Here is a 15242-nt window from a genome sequence, read left to right as displayed (position 1 = left end):
CCACTCCACTCCACTCCACTCCACTCCACTCCACTCCACTCCACTCCACTCCACTCCACTCCACTCCACTCCACTCCACTCCACTCCACTCCACTTGCTGCTGTTAAAATTACATATGTGTGTGTACATGTCTGCATGTATCATCATAGTACCATAGAATAGTTTATGTTTTTACATATACATATACACATGTAAGTGTGCATACATGTACATTTGTACATGTACCTACTACAGTAGGTTATGTTCTCAAGTGTTTTAAAGAACTTTTCTATCAAATATGTCCTCATTTTCAAGATCTAGGCCACTACAAGATCAATTTTAAGGATTCTAAGGAATATTTTGTGCCCTTCAAAAAATATATTAATGAGCACGGTTGAAAATCTGGATTGGCTCCGATGAAGCAAACATTCAAATATCCAATGTTTGGACACTGTTAACGATTTGGATGTGGAAGACAATGCAGCAGAGTCTGGCAACCATCTGGGGAAAAAGCAATGGCTTTCTTTGATTGCCCAAGCTTTATCGCTCCTAAGAAAAAGAATCAAAATTAAAAAAAAAAAAAAAGAAGAAAAAGAAAACGAGAAACAAACAAACAATCCCTGACTGTCATTTGTCCTTTAGTTTTCTAAACAAAGCTAGAATAGTGGGAAAAACTGGAATGAAGTAAGATGCAGGATACTAAAATGTTGGTAAATATTCCGTTTGTTTGCTTGTTTCTTCATTTGTTTCTTCAGTAGGTCCTGAAGAATTTATAATAAAAATATAAAAATTACTGCCTGTCTTCATTAGTATGTGTCAGATACCAGTGCTTTGTCTGGCCCATCAGTGTAAAATAAAAACATTGGCAGTGATCAAATCACCACCTCCCACTTCTGGCAGCAGTGGAATAGTACTTTCTCAGAATGAGGACTGTTGCAAAGCAAAGCTCTCTTAATTATTCTGCTCATAATCCTAACAAGACCTGTTCTGAATGAATTCTTGGCTGCAGGATTAACTGCAGCATGTGTTCACCTAATGGAGGGAGTTCATTTATCTTGTAAAGTGTTCTGTTTCAGTTTCTTACAGTAATGCGTTTAGCAGTATTGGTTTGAAAACATGTAATTTCAGGCTGAATTTGGTTTCAAGTGGGATTGCATTAGTGTTTATTTTAGGAGGACTGCTCCAAAAACAATGCCTCCTATTTTATGATGTTGGCCCATGACATCAAAGGTGGATGCTGGTGGTACAGCAGTAGAGGTTGAGCCTTCCCACCAGTACCCCATTACATGTTGTTGCTGTGTGACAGAGGGGCGGTCTGACAGAACGGCGTCTGACATGGATGTGTATGAATGTTTGTCACTGAATTCTTCCATGAAGAAACAGTGGCACCCACTGAGATTCATTGATGCTTGCTGAAAGTTGATGGAGACCAAACAGTGGATGTGAGCACAGTGAGGGCTGGGTAGTGCATTTCAGCGGTGGCACCAGGGATGTGAAAGACAAACCACGTTCTAGATGGCCACATACAGATGTCACACCACAAAATGAAGGTTGTCTTGATAAGTTCATCCAGATGAATTGCCTAATGGTGGTGACTATGTTGAAAAAATAGTGTTTTGTAGCAGAGAATTTTCTCAATCAAGTTGTGTTATTGTGCTTTTTGTGTTGTAGTTTCCATGGAAATAAATAGGAGGCATTACTTTCGGAGCATCCTAATGACACATCGTCATTAGAAATTATCCTTCTTGAAAAGAGTGTTTTAAACAGCACAGGAACACTGGAAAATCCGCACGGGCATTTAAGAAACCACCGTCCCCACGTTAAGTGACTGCAACGAGCGCGCAGCACGCTCGTGCAGGACCACCCCTCCGCACCGCTCTGTCCCGCACCCCGTCCGGCTGGCGCAGGAGGTCAGGGCCGCAGAGGTGCCCCGCTGCAGCCCACTGCTGTTCTCGGTGCCCGCCGCGGCCGCGCAGCGCTCCACCGGTCCGCACAACGTCAGCTCGCCCTCCCCACTGCGTCTGCCCTGCTCTTGCTGGCTGACGTCAGGATGCATGGCCGTGACCGAGCGGCCGGCGCTCGACGTACGTGCGGGGTTCAGCTCCAGCAGCGGGTCGGTGCAGCAGGAGCTGCTGCTGCAACCGCTGCAGCCACCGTGCCCCGCTGCATCCTGGCGGTTGGAGCAGCCGCGCGGAGCCCGGCGGCCGCACGCGGCGGGGACATGCTGCAAGACTGCCGGACGTCGCATCCGTGATCCCGGGCATGGAGCAGCGGGCGGCCGAGCGGGCTGGGGGCTGGTAGTGCCAGCAGCGGTGCTGCTCTTCTCCGCCTCGCCCTGCTGTCGGATCCGAGATCATGTACGTGCTCTGCTACTGGTTATCGGCGGTGCTAACGCCGAGCTAGGGAAGAGAATTCGGAAGGACTGACGCGCTGGTTTTGATTTAAACGGATTTTTTTTTCTCTCTTTCTCACCCCTGCCCTTGATCTCTCACTGTTTTTGTTCCAGGTCAGTTAATATTGTAGCTTTCGGGAATGAGAGAGACGTGCTTTCTGAAGACAGCCAGCAATCGAGTCTGATGTGGAGCTATCTCAGGAGGAGCGCTCTCATTTCCGAGATCGACAGCAGCCCGTCCGCCGAGCACGCCAGGAGCCCCGTCACCACCGAGTACCAAGCCTGCGTCTTCGGCAATGTCAGGCTGGTGGTGCACGACTGCCCGCTCTGGGTAAGAGATCCGTCGGGATCCTTGCAGCTGCACCCAGCGGGGCAGGCTGCCTCGATCAAATGGAAAAACCTTTCGGTTTTCAATTATCCAGCAATTTTAACCACGTTTTCATTTAAAATGTAACCAAGGTGTGTTGTAGTCACTGGAAAGTGTGGCAGAAAGTTTCTCATTGACAAGCCGGGAGGTAGTATTTTCAACCAGGCTGTTTGCTGAAAGCTTCACTGGAAATAATCCACGGATAAACAAGAACACTAATGGTGACACTACATCATAAAAACTCTTTCAAAATGTTTATTGACAACAACAAAATAAAACATACATTATTTTCTTGGGAAATTGGAAAGGCAGTAATTTTCCAGCTTTGAAAAATGACAGATTCTATTATTTGACCTCTGGTAAAATACACTGCATCAAGTCATTTTAATTCTATTATAATTATTAATCACATCTTAACATTATTTCTTATATTGGAAGGTAAATAAAAAGAGTTCTGGCACTCTACCATGTTATCAGGACTCTTGTTAGTAAGTGACATAACTACATATATGAACAGATCAATGATTATGCAAGAAATGACACTGGTAATCTCTAATAAAACATTTAATGACTAGTTTGTTGCCTTTAAAAAATATTAATAGTTTTAACGAATTAAAACTCTGAGACAATAATCAGCCCTGTAGTTATTCACCTGTGTAAGGGAAATTTGTTTTGGAATCTAGAGGAATCCCAAGAGTTCCAGAAATGCATGTTCAGGAGCTTGTAATCTGAAAATTGAATTGTTGATTCAATTATCAATCTGCTGTATGATTTTTTTTTTTAATCACTTATAGACACCAAATGGAATTGAGGACCCTGTTTTAATCTTTGAAGATGCATGTCACCTGCTTGTCATGTGCAGGTGATATTCATTTGATTCATTGGAGCACAGCAATGAATGAAAGCTGCTGAATGTTATTAATGCTGTGGGACTTCATAGGAGATGTCAAAGGAAATTAGTAAGGGAGGTTAGAAGGGGACAGTGATAGCTGGAGAAAGGAGGGTAAGAAATAAATGCAGGCCTAGCTTGAAGATGTAGTTTTCATGTTTTTGTGTTGGTTTATGTGCACTTGACCTTCTAGAGAACAAGATTCTTCACTTCTGGAAATGTTATCACCTTGGGCCTTGAACAGATATCTTGTTGTGTATGTCATCACGTTTTTGAGGATGGCCCTCTTGTTTTTCCCTTTCTCAGCTAAAGGAGCTGGAGGAGGGGAGCAGTGAGGAACAACAGGCATTCTTTGCTTAGCTGAAGACATCTCAGATAGTTGGACTGCACTTCTTGGGAGGTTTTTTGTTTTGAGTGAAGCTGTTTGCTTGTTAGGGTTCAGCAGAAAGGGACTGCTGTTTGTAGTCTGGATTCTTGAGGTTTGTTAATGTCAGTGTAGTCCTTGCAGGACTGTTCTTTTTGTAGCTTGGGACACACTGCATTACAGCTGAGAACAATGACTAGTGGTCCCGCAAGTATGGTTGTTGCTAATACATCATATTCTTTGTAGAAAAGGACTCTTATTTTGTATGTGTTACTGATGCTTAAAGGTAGTGGGAGTGGGCTTTGCATTGTTTCCATCTCTATCATTTGAACTTAACTTCCATTTTACCTAGGTTTGTATCTTATCTAGATTAAATCCACATGGTTAGGGCAAGCCAGCACTAGACATACAAATACACCGATTGCAATGAATCTGCAAATGGAAGGGTGGCAAGCTGCCTTTGCCCTCTGCACTCTTTAGTTCAGCTTGCTGTCTGAAAAAGTATCATGGGCACAATTTACAATGTTTTCTTATGGGCCCTTTTGTGAGACAGATTGTGGTACAATCATGGAGTCATAGAATGGGTTGGGTTGGAATGGACCTTAAAGTCCACCCAGTCCCAACCCTGTGTCATGGGCAGGGCTTCTACCCACCAGGTCAGGGCCTCATCCTATATGGCCTTGAGTACCTCCAGGAGTGGGGCACCCACAGCTTCTGGGCAATGCCTTATCACTCCCTGAGTAAAGAATTTCTTCCTAACATCTAACCTCAATCTCCCCTCTATTAGTTTAAAATAATTCCCCCTTGTCATATCAGATTGTGCAAAAAATCTATTTCCTTCCTGCTTATAAGTTCCCCTCAAAGTACTGGAAGGCCACAATGAAGTTTCCCAGAAGCCTTCTCCTCTCCAGACCGAACAAGCACAGATCCCTCAGCCTGTGCTCACAGGAGAGGTGCTCCAGCCCTCTGACCATTTTCGTGGCCTCCTCTGGGCCTGCTCCAATAGCTCCCTGTCTTTCTTGTGCTGGGAGCCCTGTTGTAGGAGGCCACTAATTAGTCAGGCATGATTTGCCCTTAGTGAAGCCATGCTGGCTGTCAGTAATCACCTCTCTGTTCTCTGTATCCCTTAGCATAGTTTACAGGAGGATCTGCTCCATGATCTTGCTGAACACAGAGATGGAATTAACTGGTCTGTGTTCCCTGCATCTTTCTTTTTCTCTTTTTAAAAGCAGGGATTATGTTTCCCCTTTCCTGGTCAGCAGGAGCTCCTTTGCCACAAGTTCTCAAATATGATGGATAGTGGCTTAGCAACTTTACTTCTCAGTTGCCTCAGGACCCAAAGTTGCATCTCATCTCCCTGTGCACCTTCAGATTCCTTAGATGGTTTTGAACCTGATCTTCTCCTACAGTGGACAGTATTTCATGCTCCCAGTCCCTCCCTTTAGATTCTATGACTTGGGATGGTGTCACTTGAACGCTTGCATGGGAAGATGGAGGAAAAAAATTTGCTGAGTACCTCAGCCTTCTCCATATCTCAAGTAACAGGATCTCCTGTTTCCTTCAGGGCCCACATTTTCCCTGGTCTTCCTTTTATCACAGACGTAATTATAGAAGCCCTCCTTGTTGCCTTTTTCATCCCTGCCCAGATTTAGCTTTTCATGCTTGATCCCTGGTTGCTCAGACAATGTCTTTGTATTCCTCCTGTGTTACCCTTCCTCTGTAGGCTCTCCTTTTGTGTTTGAGTTTGCCCAGGAGCTCCTTGTTGCAGGTCTACTGGCTTTTTTACCATACCTCTTCATCGGGATGCGTTGCTCTTGAGCTTGGAGGAGATGATCCTTAGGTATGAACCACCGTCTTGGAAATCTCTTTCCTTTATCCCACTGTACTCCAATAAGCAGTTCTCTGAAGAGGCAGAACTCTGCTCTCCTGAAGTGCAGAGTAGTGAGCTTGATGTATGCCTTCCTCCCTGCCCTAAGGATCCCAAACTCCACCATCTCATGGTCACTGCAGCCAGGGCTGCCTTTGAGCTACACAGTCCCTGCAAGCTTCTCTCCTTGTTGATGACAATGAGGTTCCTCATTGTACCTCTCCTCATTGACCCCTCTATCACCTGGAGATGACAAGACTCCTGTCTGTCTGTAGAGGGCTTCACCTGCTCTGTCTTCTTGATCAGGTGGCCTGTGGCAGATCCCCACTGTAATGTGACTTGTCCCTGCTCTCCCCTTAATCCTAACCCATAAACTATCATCTGCTCCTCAGGCGGTGTTCCATACACTTCTGCTGGTCAGTGACATTGAGAATGGCACCTCATTGTCTCGCTGTCTGTCCTTCCTGAAGAGCATGTATCTCCAGTCATGGGAGACATCCCACCACATCTCCACGATGCCTGCTGGTGTGTGCATGTCTCTGACTCCTCTTGGAGTCAAAAGCCCAGGTGGGGTTGGTTGAACTCTTGGCATCTTGCTGCATTCTGTAAATCTCTTTGAATGGATTTGGTTGTGTCAGGGTCTTTCAACAGCTGCTGAAGTGCTCTGGGCCTGCTGGGCTGGAGAAACATAAGAGGTCTGGACTGTGCAATGAGCAACATGTGTGTGGTAGCACTGTTATCCTGGGAACAGCAGCAGCTTGAGCAGCAGCTCAACAGTGAGATTGTGGTATTTGGTGACTGGAGGTGGCTACCAAACTGCCAGCAAGGAAGCAGGGCTTCTTGGGCATGGTTGTCCACAGGTAACTTCTGTCAGGTGTTACAGACAGGCTCTGGGGAATGATATTCCCGACCTAACATGAGGCTAGAGCTGCTGTTTTCACACAGCATTTCTGTTTCACCCCTCCAGGAACTTTTAATATGTTCACTGCCTGCACTGGGTACTACCATCTTTGATATCACTGTTCTTAGAAAATTACAAGGATAAAATCATATTTACAAATGCACAAAACAGCAGCAGCATGTTGTGAGGAGACCTGTACCCTGGTGGCAGCTGCAGGGTGCAGGAGAGCATCCTGGGGAGGATGCTTTTCAAAGTCTGGGAGCAAAATGTCAGTGCTTCCAAAACAGCACTGATCTTCATCTGTCAGGTGCTGGGTATATCGCTGTGTCCTGCTGTGTCCACTATGTTTGCAAAGTTGTGTGCTGATACCTCCTACGTGCAAGGGACAGATGCACCAGCAGACCATTCCTTAGAGACTGACATGGCTGGAACACATTTGGACAACACATGCAGACCTGGTATGGGGAGATGAAGAACAAGGGAAAACGTATGTGTGCTAACCCCACTACTGCATATTTTCTCATAAAGCATGTTGAAATAGGATGTCACACGTTTTCTAATGTATTTATTTTTTCGTAAACCTCAGAATGGGAGTTAGAAACTTGCAAAGAATAATTTGCAAGGTTAATTTTAAGATTCTCTTTAGAAAAGGTTGCTTTATTTAGGAAGCTGTGGCTATGTTAGATTTTACAGTTTTTGGAAGTGAGTTGCCTTGTGTGTGGTTTGAAACTCTGTCACTTTGAATTTAGTTATAATGCTGCATATGTACAGGTAAAAACTGCACGAAAAGTGCAGACAAAATCCGCAGTAAGAGATGGCAAGTAAATCTTAATCAGCTTTGGAATGAAGCATAGCATAGAAACTATAATTCATATTTTTATTCATTGAATTGGGAAAATAAATAGCAGAATGAATGACAGTGTGAGTACACTCCCTGCCTGCATTACTTGTCCTTTCATCCATTGTTTGGAGCAGTACTGTAGGGATATTGGAGCATTTCAGTTCCAGGTAGGGGTTGTACTCTCCTTTTCATATTTTTTTCTGTCTGAGTGACCTGTTGTTTTTCCTCAGCAAACAATACCTCCAGAAACTTGCTTCTCCCAGTTCATAAAAAATGGTCCGTTTCTGGATAATCTCTGACATCACTGTGTTCCCTATAGCAAGTAGGTTCCGTAAGAAGACAACAAAGCAGCTGCAGTTTGAGGAGTACTTTGTGCTTGAACATGAACCTGCAGAAGATGCAGTGGGATGTGCTGTGCTTATGCCTGCCTTTTCTTAGAAAACGTTGGCTTTTCCACAGTGTCTTTCCATTAGTCTTACTGCATTTTCCTGCTTCTTCCTTTTTTTCCTTGAATTGTTCTAGGTTTCTTATCTCCACAGTGTTATCCATGGTGCACTTATCTGGCTTTTCCCTTGCAGCAACATCCTTTTGCTCAACCTTCTGGCTAGGCTGGCTGGCCCTTGGTATGTCTGAGGTCAAAGGAACCTGATCTGCTTTTTAATTTTATTAATTGTTTTTAAAAATCCAGTCATATTGCTGCTTTTGTACAAAACCATAGCTTGGAACTTTTTGGTTTTTAGTATGTTGCCTTTTGTCATTTTAAACTTTTCTGTCTGATGTTGGCAGTTTACAACAAGTGTTCAAAACATGGTAAATTATTTTTCCGTACTTTTTCTTTTTACAAATATTCTTACATTATTTTATAAGAGAACAATGCAGAGAAAGCTTGGTTAATGGCAAGTGAGTCCATGATCCTAGACAGAGGTGAGCTTTCCAATAGCCATAGTGTAACCATCTGGGACCCCAGGAAAACCCAAGGGGAATGGGACACAGCCAGGGCCAGGGTCCCATGCCCTGCTGCTGCTGCTGTAGGAGATAATCCTGGGCTAAGTGGACAGTGGGACACTCATGGGCTCATGGAAAGAGAGTGGGCACTGCAAGGGCACAGTGGATTTCACTGCAATTCCATAAAGGCATTCATAAATTATTTATGACAAAGCAACTATTGTCCTCTAGAGGAGCCATGTGATTCTGCAGGAAAATCACGTCTTCATTGCCTGTAAAGGCTTTGTTTTCAACATAACTGCTTGAGAAGCATGATTTACCAGTGGAGAGAATATCTTGTGAGAGAGGTACATAGTTGGAGGCACATAAGGGACGAATGCAGATTCTTTTCTAGTGAGTCCCAAGAGGAATAGCAGCAGAACTATGGCCACAATTTATAAGGTCATATTACAGTAATTTTGGCTATGCACTTAGTCCTTTTGTGAATGTCTGCCTTGGGAAGTAGGTTGTGCCAAGAGCAGGAAGTGTGATGAGAAGTAGCTGCTACGTGAGTGTCATAGACAGAGCCTGGAATTAAGGTTATTCTTGAATCGGAAGTGTTACTCATCATCAAAGGAAATTCCTCTGCAATTTAAAACTGTCCCCAAACTGCTAACTAAGAAGTACTTAACATGGCTATAGCTCCAGATACTCTGTCTTGGTGATGTATTGTGCAAAAACCCCTTAGTTTTGTCAGAGACATTTTTGAAGAATTGTCCCTGCCATGAGAGCAGTAATCTGAAAGAAATACTCTACATTTCGTGCAAAATACAAATAATTGCAACAAGACCTCTGAGAATGTGTCTTACTCCTCTGTGTTTGTACAGGTAACATCCATTTTCAAGAGTGGGCTTTGGGATGTGTGTGAGAGTTTAGGGAAACTGTGCAGCATAATTCAAATCGGGTGTCACGAAGCTTTGGTTTGGTGCATCCAGCCTCGTTCTACCTTCTTGCATATGCGCAGGGCTGGCTCTTTTCCTGAGAAAGTGGATTCCATCCCCACCAGAATTTTGTCAACGTTGCTAAAATGCTTCTTTTTAGGATTAGCAGAGACAAACAGTGGTGGCACGGGGTAGTGGAGGAAACTGCAGGCCTTCACGAGCCTGCTGCAATGTGCAGCCACACACACCTAAAAATCTGCTACAGCCTGCACTAAGTGTCCATAAGAATTTCTTTCCTAATAGTTCAACAACAAAGAAATGTATTCATGCACTTGTGCAGTTGCTTTCAGAAAGGATTCTGCCACATCTGCAGAAACAGAGACACGAAAGTGTTCTTACCCCATTACATACAAGGTAATGGCTGGGTTTTCTTGTCCTTGCTGTTTCGTTGTCCAAACTACAACGTTTTTCTTATTAACATCACCTTCAAAAGGAAAAGTGTATATATTCTTTTTGCTGCATATTGACTTCTTAAGCTACTATAATGTTAATGGCACAACTTTGCAGTCAAACGCAAGTCAAGCACAAAATACGTTGAGATTCTCGCCAACAAGAAGAGGCTTAGAGCTGTCACTAGTTGGAAGGTGTTCCATGATGGTCTTTTCTTGGACTATGGTCTCTTTGGAGAGCTGAGATGAGGGCTATGGCCAGAGCAGAATGTATGTATTAGAGAGCTTGTGTCATGTCCAGAGCTGACAGGGCTGGTGTCAGGTTGGAGGTGCAGAGTGCTTTGCAGTGATGGCCCTCTGCAGCAGCTCAGGACTAGCCTTAGGTTAAAGCCAAGTCCTAGGATCAGAGATGGTTCTTTCTTTGGAAGGATTCCTGAATTCATGTTCACAAAACCTCATAAATATTTCTAAAATCTATCTTTGTGATATGAAATGATACCATAGTGCATCAGAGGTTTAGGTCTGTTGAAAAATGGAGGGGCCTACAAACCATGAACAGACATGTAACAACATGTAAAAACAACATGTAAAAAATTACTTATTACATTTTGTAAGAAGTTTCCATAAATGTTATTTTATTGATGCTTGAGCTTGTTGAAATTCTTGTGTACTTGTGCGCCAGTGCACGAAGTCGTCATTGCTAATATTGCCGGTCATCCTCAAGATCACAGGAGTAACAGTGTGCAAACATACTGGGCTAGAACACAGACAGGTGGAAGGAAATTGCTAAGCAACAGGCATGCCTTCTATCTTTCAAATGTAATAGCTAAGTATTCTGCAATGCTTTTAGGTTTGTGTTTACTTTTCACTGAACTTTTGATTTCGTGTATTAAATGAAGGCAACCCTACTGAAATGTTTCTGTTGAGACCTTTATCAGCTAAAAAGTGTAAGAGCTGCCCCTTGAATATTCCTGTTCCTATTCCTGGCAATTTGATCAGGTTCTGTGAATGCCCATCTAGCTGACTTTCTCAAAGCATTGTACCCAGTTGTCTTATTACACAGGTACTAAAGTTAATGTGTTAACTTCATATATTTACCTTGAAGCAAGTGTGTTCTGTGTAGCAATATGGATCTTTTTGGTTTGGATGAGATGGCATTCGAAGGTCTTTTGGTACCTAGGAGGAGCCCATGAGGAAATTGCATGGGTTAAATGCCAAGCAGGAGGCTATAAAACACTTTGCCCTTTTGAGGGTCAATAGCTATGTCATATGCCAGAGTTAGACTGAAGCCAAGACGTGTAGGTATGTGTATAAGGCCTTTGATGAGACCACACTACAAAATAGCTGTGTAAGGAAGTTAACTGTTTTAAACTCTAAGAGAAGCTTATAAACAGGAGGACATTGATTTTACACAAGCAGATAGTGATTGGACGAGGGGGGAATGGTTTTAAACTAAAAGAGGGGAGATTTAGATCAGGTGTTAGGAGGAAATATTTTATTCAGAGGGGGGTGAGGCTCTGGCACAGGCTGCCCAGAGAAGGTGTGGGTGCCCCATCCCTGGAGGTGCTCAAGTCCAGGTTGGACGGGGCCCTGGGCAGCCTGAGCTGGTGGTGGGCATACAGGACTGTAGCATGGATGTTGGACTAGATGAGGAGAGGAGAGGAGAATTTTCTTAAACCATGATGAACGTTTTCTTTAGTGTGGGATTATAATAGTCTCTAACTGAGTTGACTGAAAAAAAAGAAAAACACACACACACAGACCAGCACTTTTGAAGCTCCGGTCAACATAGTGAACCATTATAGAACAGCTGTTCTTAATAACTCATTAATTGTCACTGGTTCTCTTATTCCAGAAAAAAAAAATCTACTAAAGAAATTAATAGGAATACCTTTTATGTTTTAAATTTATTTCATGATTTAATTCTTTGTCGAGACAAGACCTAAATTGGGTAGGATGTACAGAGACAATCTAGGCAACTATTTGCCGATTTATCGACTTCCATCAAGTTTGCGCTACCTCTTCTGATTAAGTGTTGAGACAGTATTAATTATTCAGACAGATGTGGAACAGTGCCTCTTTTGAAGTGATCAAAAATAACTATATTGACTATGAAAGGTACTTCACCTATTGATGTTAATAATCTATACATTTCTTTGGTACCTAACTGTAATGTTCTTATGTCTGACCCATTCAGTCTGAGTCCAGTTCTTCTGTCACTTCCTTTGTGCCCATTTACTCCTCTCTTCAGCATGTTCCATATTTTACCATTGCTTCTTTCCATTCTTCCTCTCAGCTTCATCTTTTCTTCTAGGTTAGCCTCATGCTGTGTAGAACTGTTCTGAAAGGTGATACTATTTTTGCATTTTGAGTTGATTTTCTGTTCTGTGGATAATTTCCAGATTTCTTCCTTTCAAAAGTTTCCAATTGTGCATATGTGAAAAGCTATTGGTATTTCTGAACTAGCACTAGAAAATGCAGAAAATTTGAAATTACAGTTGCCATGCAAATGACAAATACATAAGTAATAATTGCATATTACATGTAGATGTAACACATTTGGAAATTAATTGGACACAAAATAATTTAGAAGTGTAAATCTTACTCTTGTAGCCCAGAGTAATTGTAAATTGAATGGGAAGTCAAAGAAGGAAAATTAGTCATGTGACTAAGATCCTTCTACTGAAGATATTGACACTTGTTTCTACTTGGAGGTCTTTTTGAAGTCGGTAAAAATTACACTCAGCTGATGAATCTTGTGTTGAAGTGTTCCTAAGTATATAGTATTGTGCTCTGTACAGAGCTCTGTAAAATATTTTGAGAATTAATGATTTTGTATGAAATTTAAAGTAATAAATTTGTACAACTGAAACTTCTTTTATTTCCTTAATACAAAAATTTGTAAGTTAAGTAACAAAAACAGCAATATTTTTTCTTGCAACGTGTGTTCCTAGATAAAGACAATTAGAATAACTTCTTTTCTAAACAACCAAATTATGAAGTATCAGTTCTGGTCTTAGTTGCACGTCTTCAAATACAACATTGGAATATCGCTTCAAAGTACTTCTCTAAGATCTTGCATTAAAGAATATTGAATAGTTCATCTTTTCGTCTGTAGCCAGCAGGATTCTTGATCAATATCTTTTCTGTTTAGGATATATTTGACAGTGACTGGTATACCTCTCGCAGTCTCATTGGAGGAGCTGATATTATTGTGATTAAATACTCTGTCAATGACAAGACTTCATTCCAAGACTTAAAGGACAGTTATGTTCCAATGATAAAAAAGGCATTAAACCACTGTTCAGTTCCAGTAATAATTTCTGCTGTTGGTGCAAGGAAAAACGGTATGTATCCGATCTGCTGAAGTCATAGTTAAAATATCACTTGGAAGTGAGATATGTAGTAATTTCAGTAGAAGCTGATTGCTTTTCCAGGTCTCTAACAGAAACAATTAGTCTGTCAGAATGACAGTAATACGCTTATGTACTGTGATTCTGTAGGCTGGCATGTAGGCGGGAACATTATGGTTAATTAACCGTGGTGACAAAAGGCTTTCTATCCTGCTCTGACCTCGGCAATGACTCCTCTTGTGAAGTCATCATGCATGGGGATTAAATCTATCACTTGGGATTAAGAGGCATGAGTCTGAGCGTACAAGATGAGCTCTATAGCTACAAGCTCTTTCTGCCCGTGCTGCAGGTGTCATGTACCTCTAGCACACGGCATTAAAACTCAGTGTATCAGCTTGCAGCCTCTGGTGAGGGGTGAATGCCAAACTTGAGTGTGAGTTGCTTTTACTTAACAAGTTTCACTAAAACAAGTGTTTCCAAGCATCCCACCTGCTAAGAGTGAAGGATGATTTATGAACATAGCTATAGACACTTGTTTTGTAAAGTACACATAAATGTTAAGCAACACGAGGTTTATATTCTGTGGACATAATATTCAGTTTTGCCAGAATCTACTTACATATCCTTTCGCTCAGTGATGGAGAAAGGATTTTTAAAGAGCTCAATAACAGTTAAATCTGTATTATTGTTACTATTATTGCCTTTAGTAAACCACAGACAGTAACAAGATGTTTTTATGCTCTGATTTATACAAGGGTAATAAATCCGCCATTCAAGAGGTAAGGTCTTGATGAGGTGGTTCTGGGCTTCCCCAGCTCCTCCTCTTACCTGTTCTTGCTATTTGGAGCACAGGTCCCTGCCAGCCTGGCAGGGCTGCTGCTGGCATTTTCCCTGTCCAGTTTTTCCCTGCCTCCCTCCTTGTCCAGCCTCAGCGTGGGAGAGGTCTGGCTGTGACCCGCTTGGGCTCACAGAGAGCCCTTTTGTTTCCAAGCAGTATGTGTGAGCACAGCAGCTTGCTTGCACAATTACTAAGAGCTTAATCCTTTGTTGCAGCAAATGCTGCTGCCAAAAGAAATGAAAAAGGCTATGTTAATGCATGCTATCCATGGGTCAGAGCAGTGGAAACTAGTCTAGAGCAAATGCAATGTATCTGAATGCACATTTTTACAGGAGAGTTCTTACAGGCATTAAGCAGAGCTGCGCTTAGGTGGCTAGCAGATTTTTATCAGATTTTTTATAATCTTCAAAAACACCTATTTTGGCATTAAAGAATATGCAAAATATATGTGAATAAGTCATAGTCTGCTGCATGTACGTGCTCACAGCAGGCAGGACTGCCAGTGGAAAATTTTCCATTTCTGAGTGCTGCAAGGACAGGTCGCACTGCAACAGGCTGGAGGGTGACAGTAACTAATGGCAGCACCTGCAGACCAGAACAATGCACGTGGACACAAGGACACGCAGGTCCCAACCCAAACTGGATTTTTGAAGGTCTTGCTTGACTTCTGTGCAGATTTCAGAAAGTCCTACTCACTTCTCTGCCTTGCATTGAATTTAAATTGAATGTAAATTGTATTTAAAACAATGCTAATGTAGAATAAGCTGGGTTTTGTGTAGTATTTTGCATACTATTTTGAACTAATTACAAAGAAATTGTTCATTAAGCTGTGATTATAGATTTCTTACTGGCAAATTACTGCTTCCACTTCCCGCTTTGTTATTGTCTGAGCAGAAGATCTTTACAGCTCTTTATTAAGTATTCCATTTGCTGGAGTGCAATGGCTCACCCGCATCCCTGTTTCCCAGCAGTGCCCTGTACGTGCCCGCTGTGCACCCTTGACAGGAGGAGCTGCGTCACCACCTCCGAGGGGGCTCAGCTGGCCAAGGAGTTCGGAGCCACCTACCTGGAGCTGCATGCTCTCAATGACTTCTACATACAGAAGTACTTTGGAGGCGTGGTGAGTGGCAAGCCGTG

At 42.6% G+C, this 15242-nt stretch overlaps 1 protein-coding gene across 12 annotated transcripts in view; it reads left to right on the top strand.

Annotated features, from left to right (window-relative positions):
* Positions 1842-15242, top strand: part of RHOBTB3 (Rho related BTB domain containing 3) — a 31366-nt gene continuing 17965 nt past the window's right edge. For 3 of the 12 annotated variants that reach the window (XM_021380643.1, XM_021380642.1, XM_021380638.1), the window contains exons 1-4: positions 1843-2336; positions 2486-2702; positions 13069-13261; positions 15074-15225. In XM_021380643.1, coding sequence (XP_021236318.1) covers positions 2335-2336; positions 2486-2702; positions 13069-13261; positions 15074-15225 — 564 coding nt within the window. In that variant the 5' untranslated portion in view covers positions 1843-2334. Of the gene's footprint in view, positions 2337-2485; positions 2703-13068; positions 13262-15073; positions 15226-15242 lie in introns of all 12 variants that reach the window. The other 9 variants (XM_021380647.1, XM_021380646.1, XM_021380641.1 and 6 more) reach the window with 5 other exon arrangements.

The sequence above is a fragment of the Numida meleagris genome, chromosome Z (assembly GCF_002078875.1).
Source record: "Numida meleagris isolate 19003 breed g44 Domestic line chromosome Z, NumMel1.0, whole genome shotgun sequence".
NCBI classification, from domain to species: domain Eukaryota; kingdom Metazoa; phylum Chordata; class Aves; order Galliformes; family Numididae; genus Numida; species Numida meleagris.
Note: the sequence above shows the minus strand (reverse complement) of the source record. Positions and strands in the feature narration are given on the sequence as shown.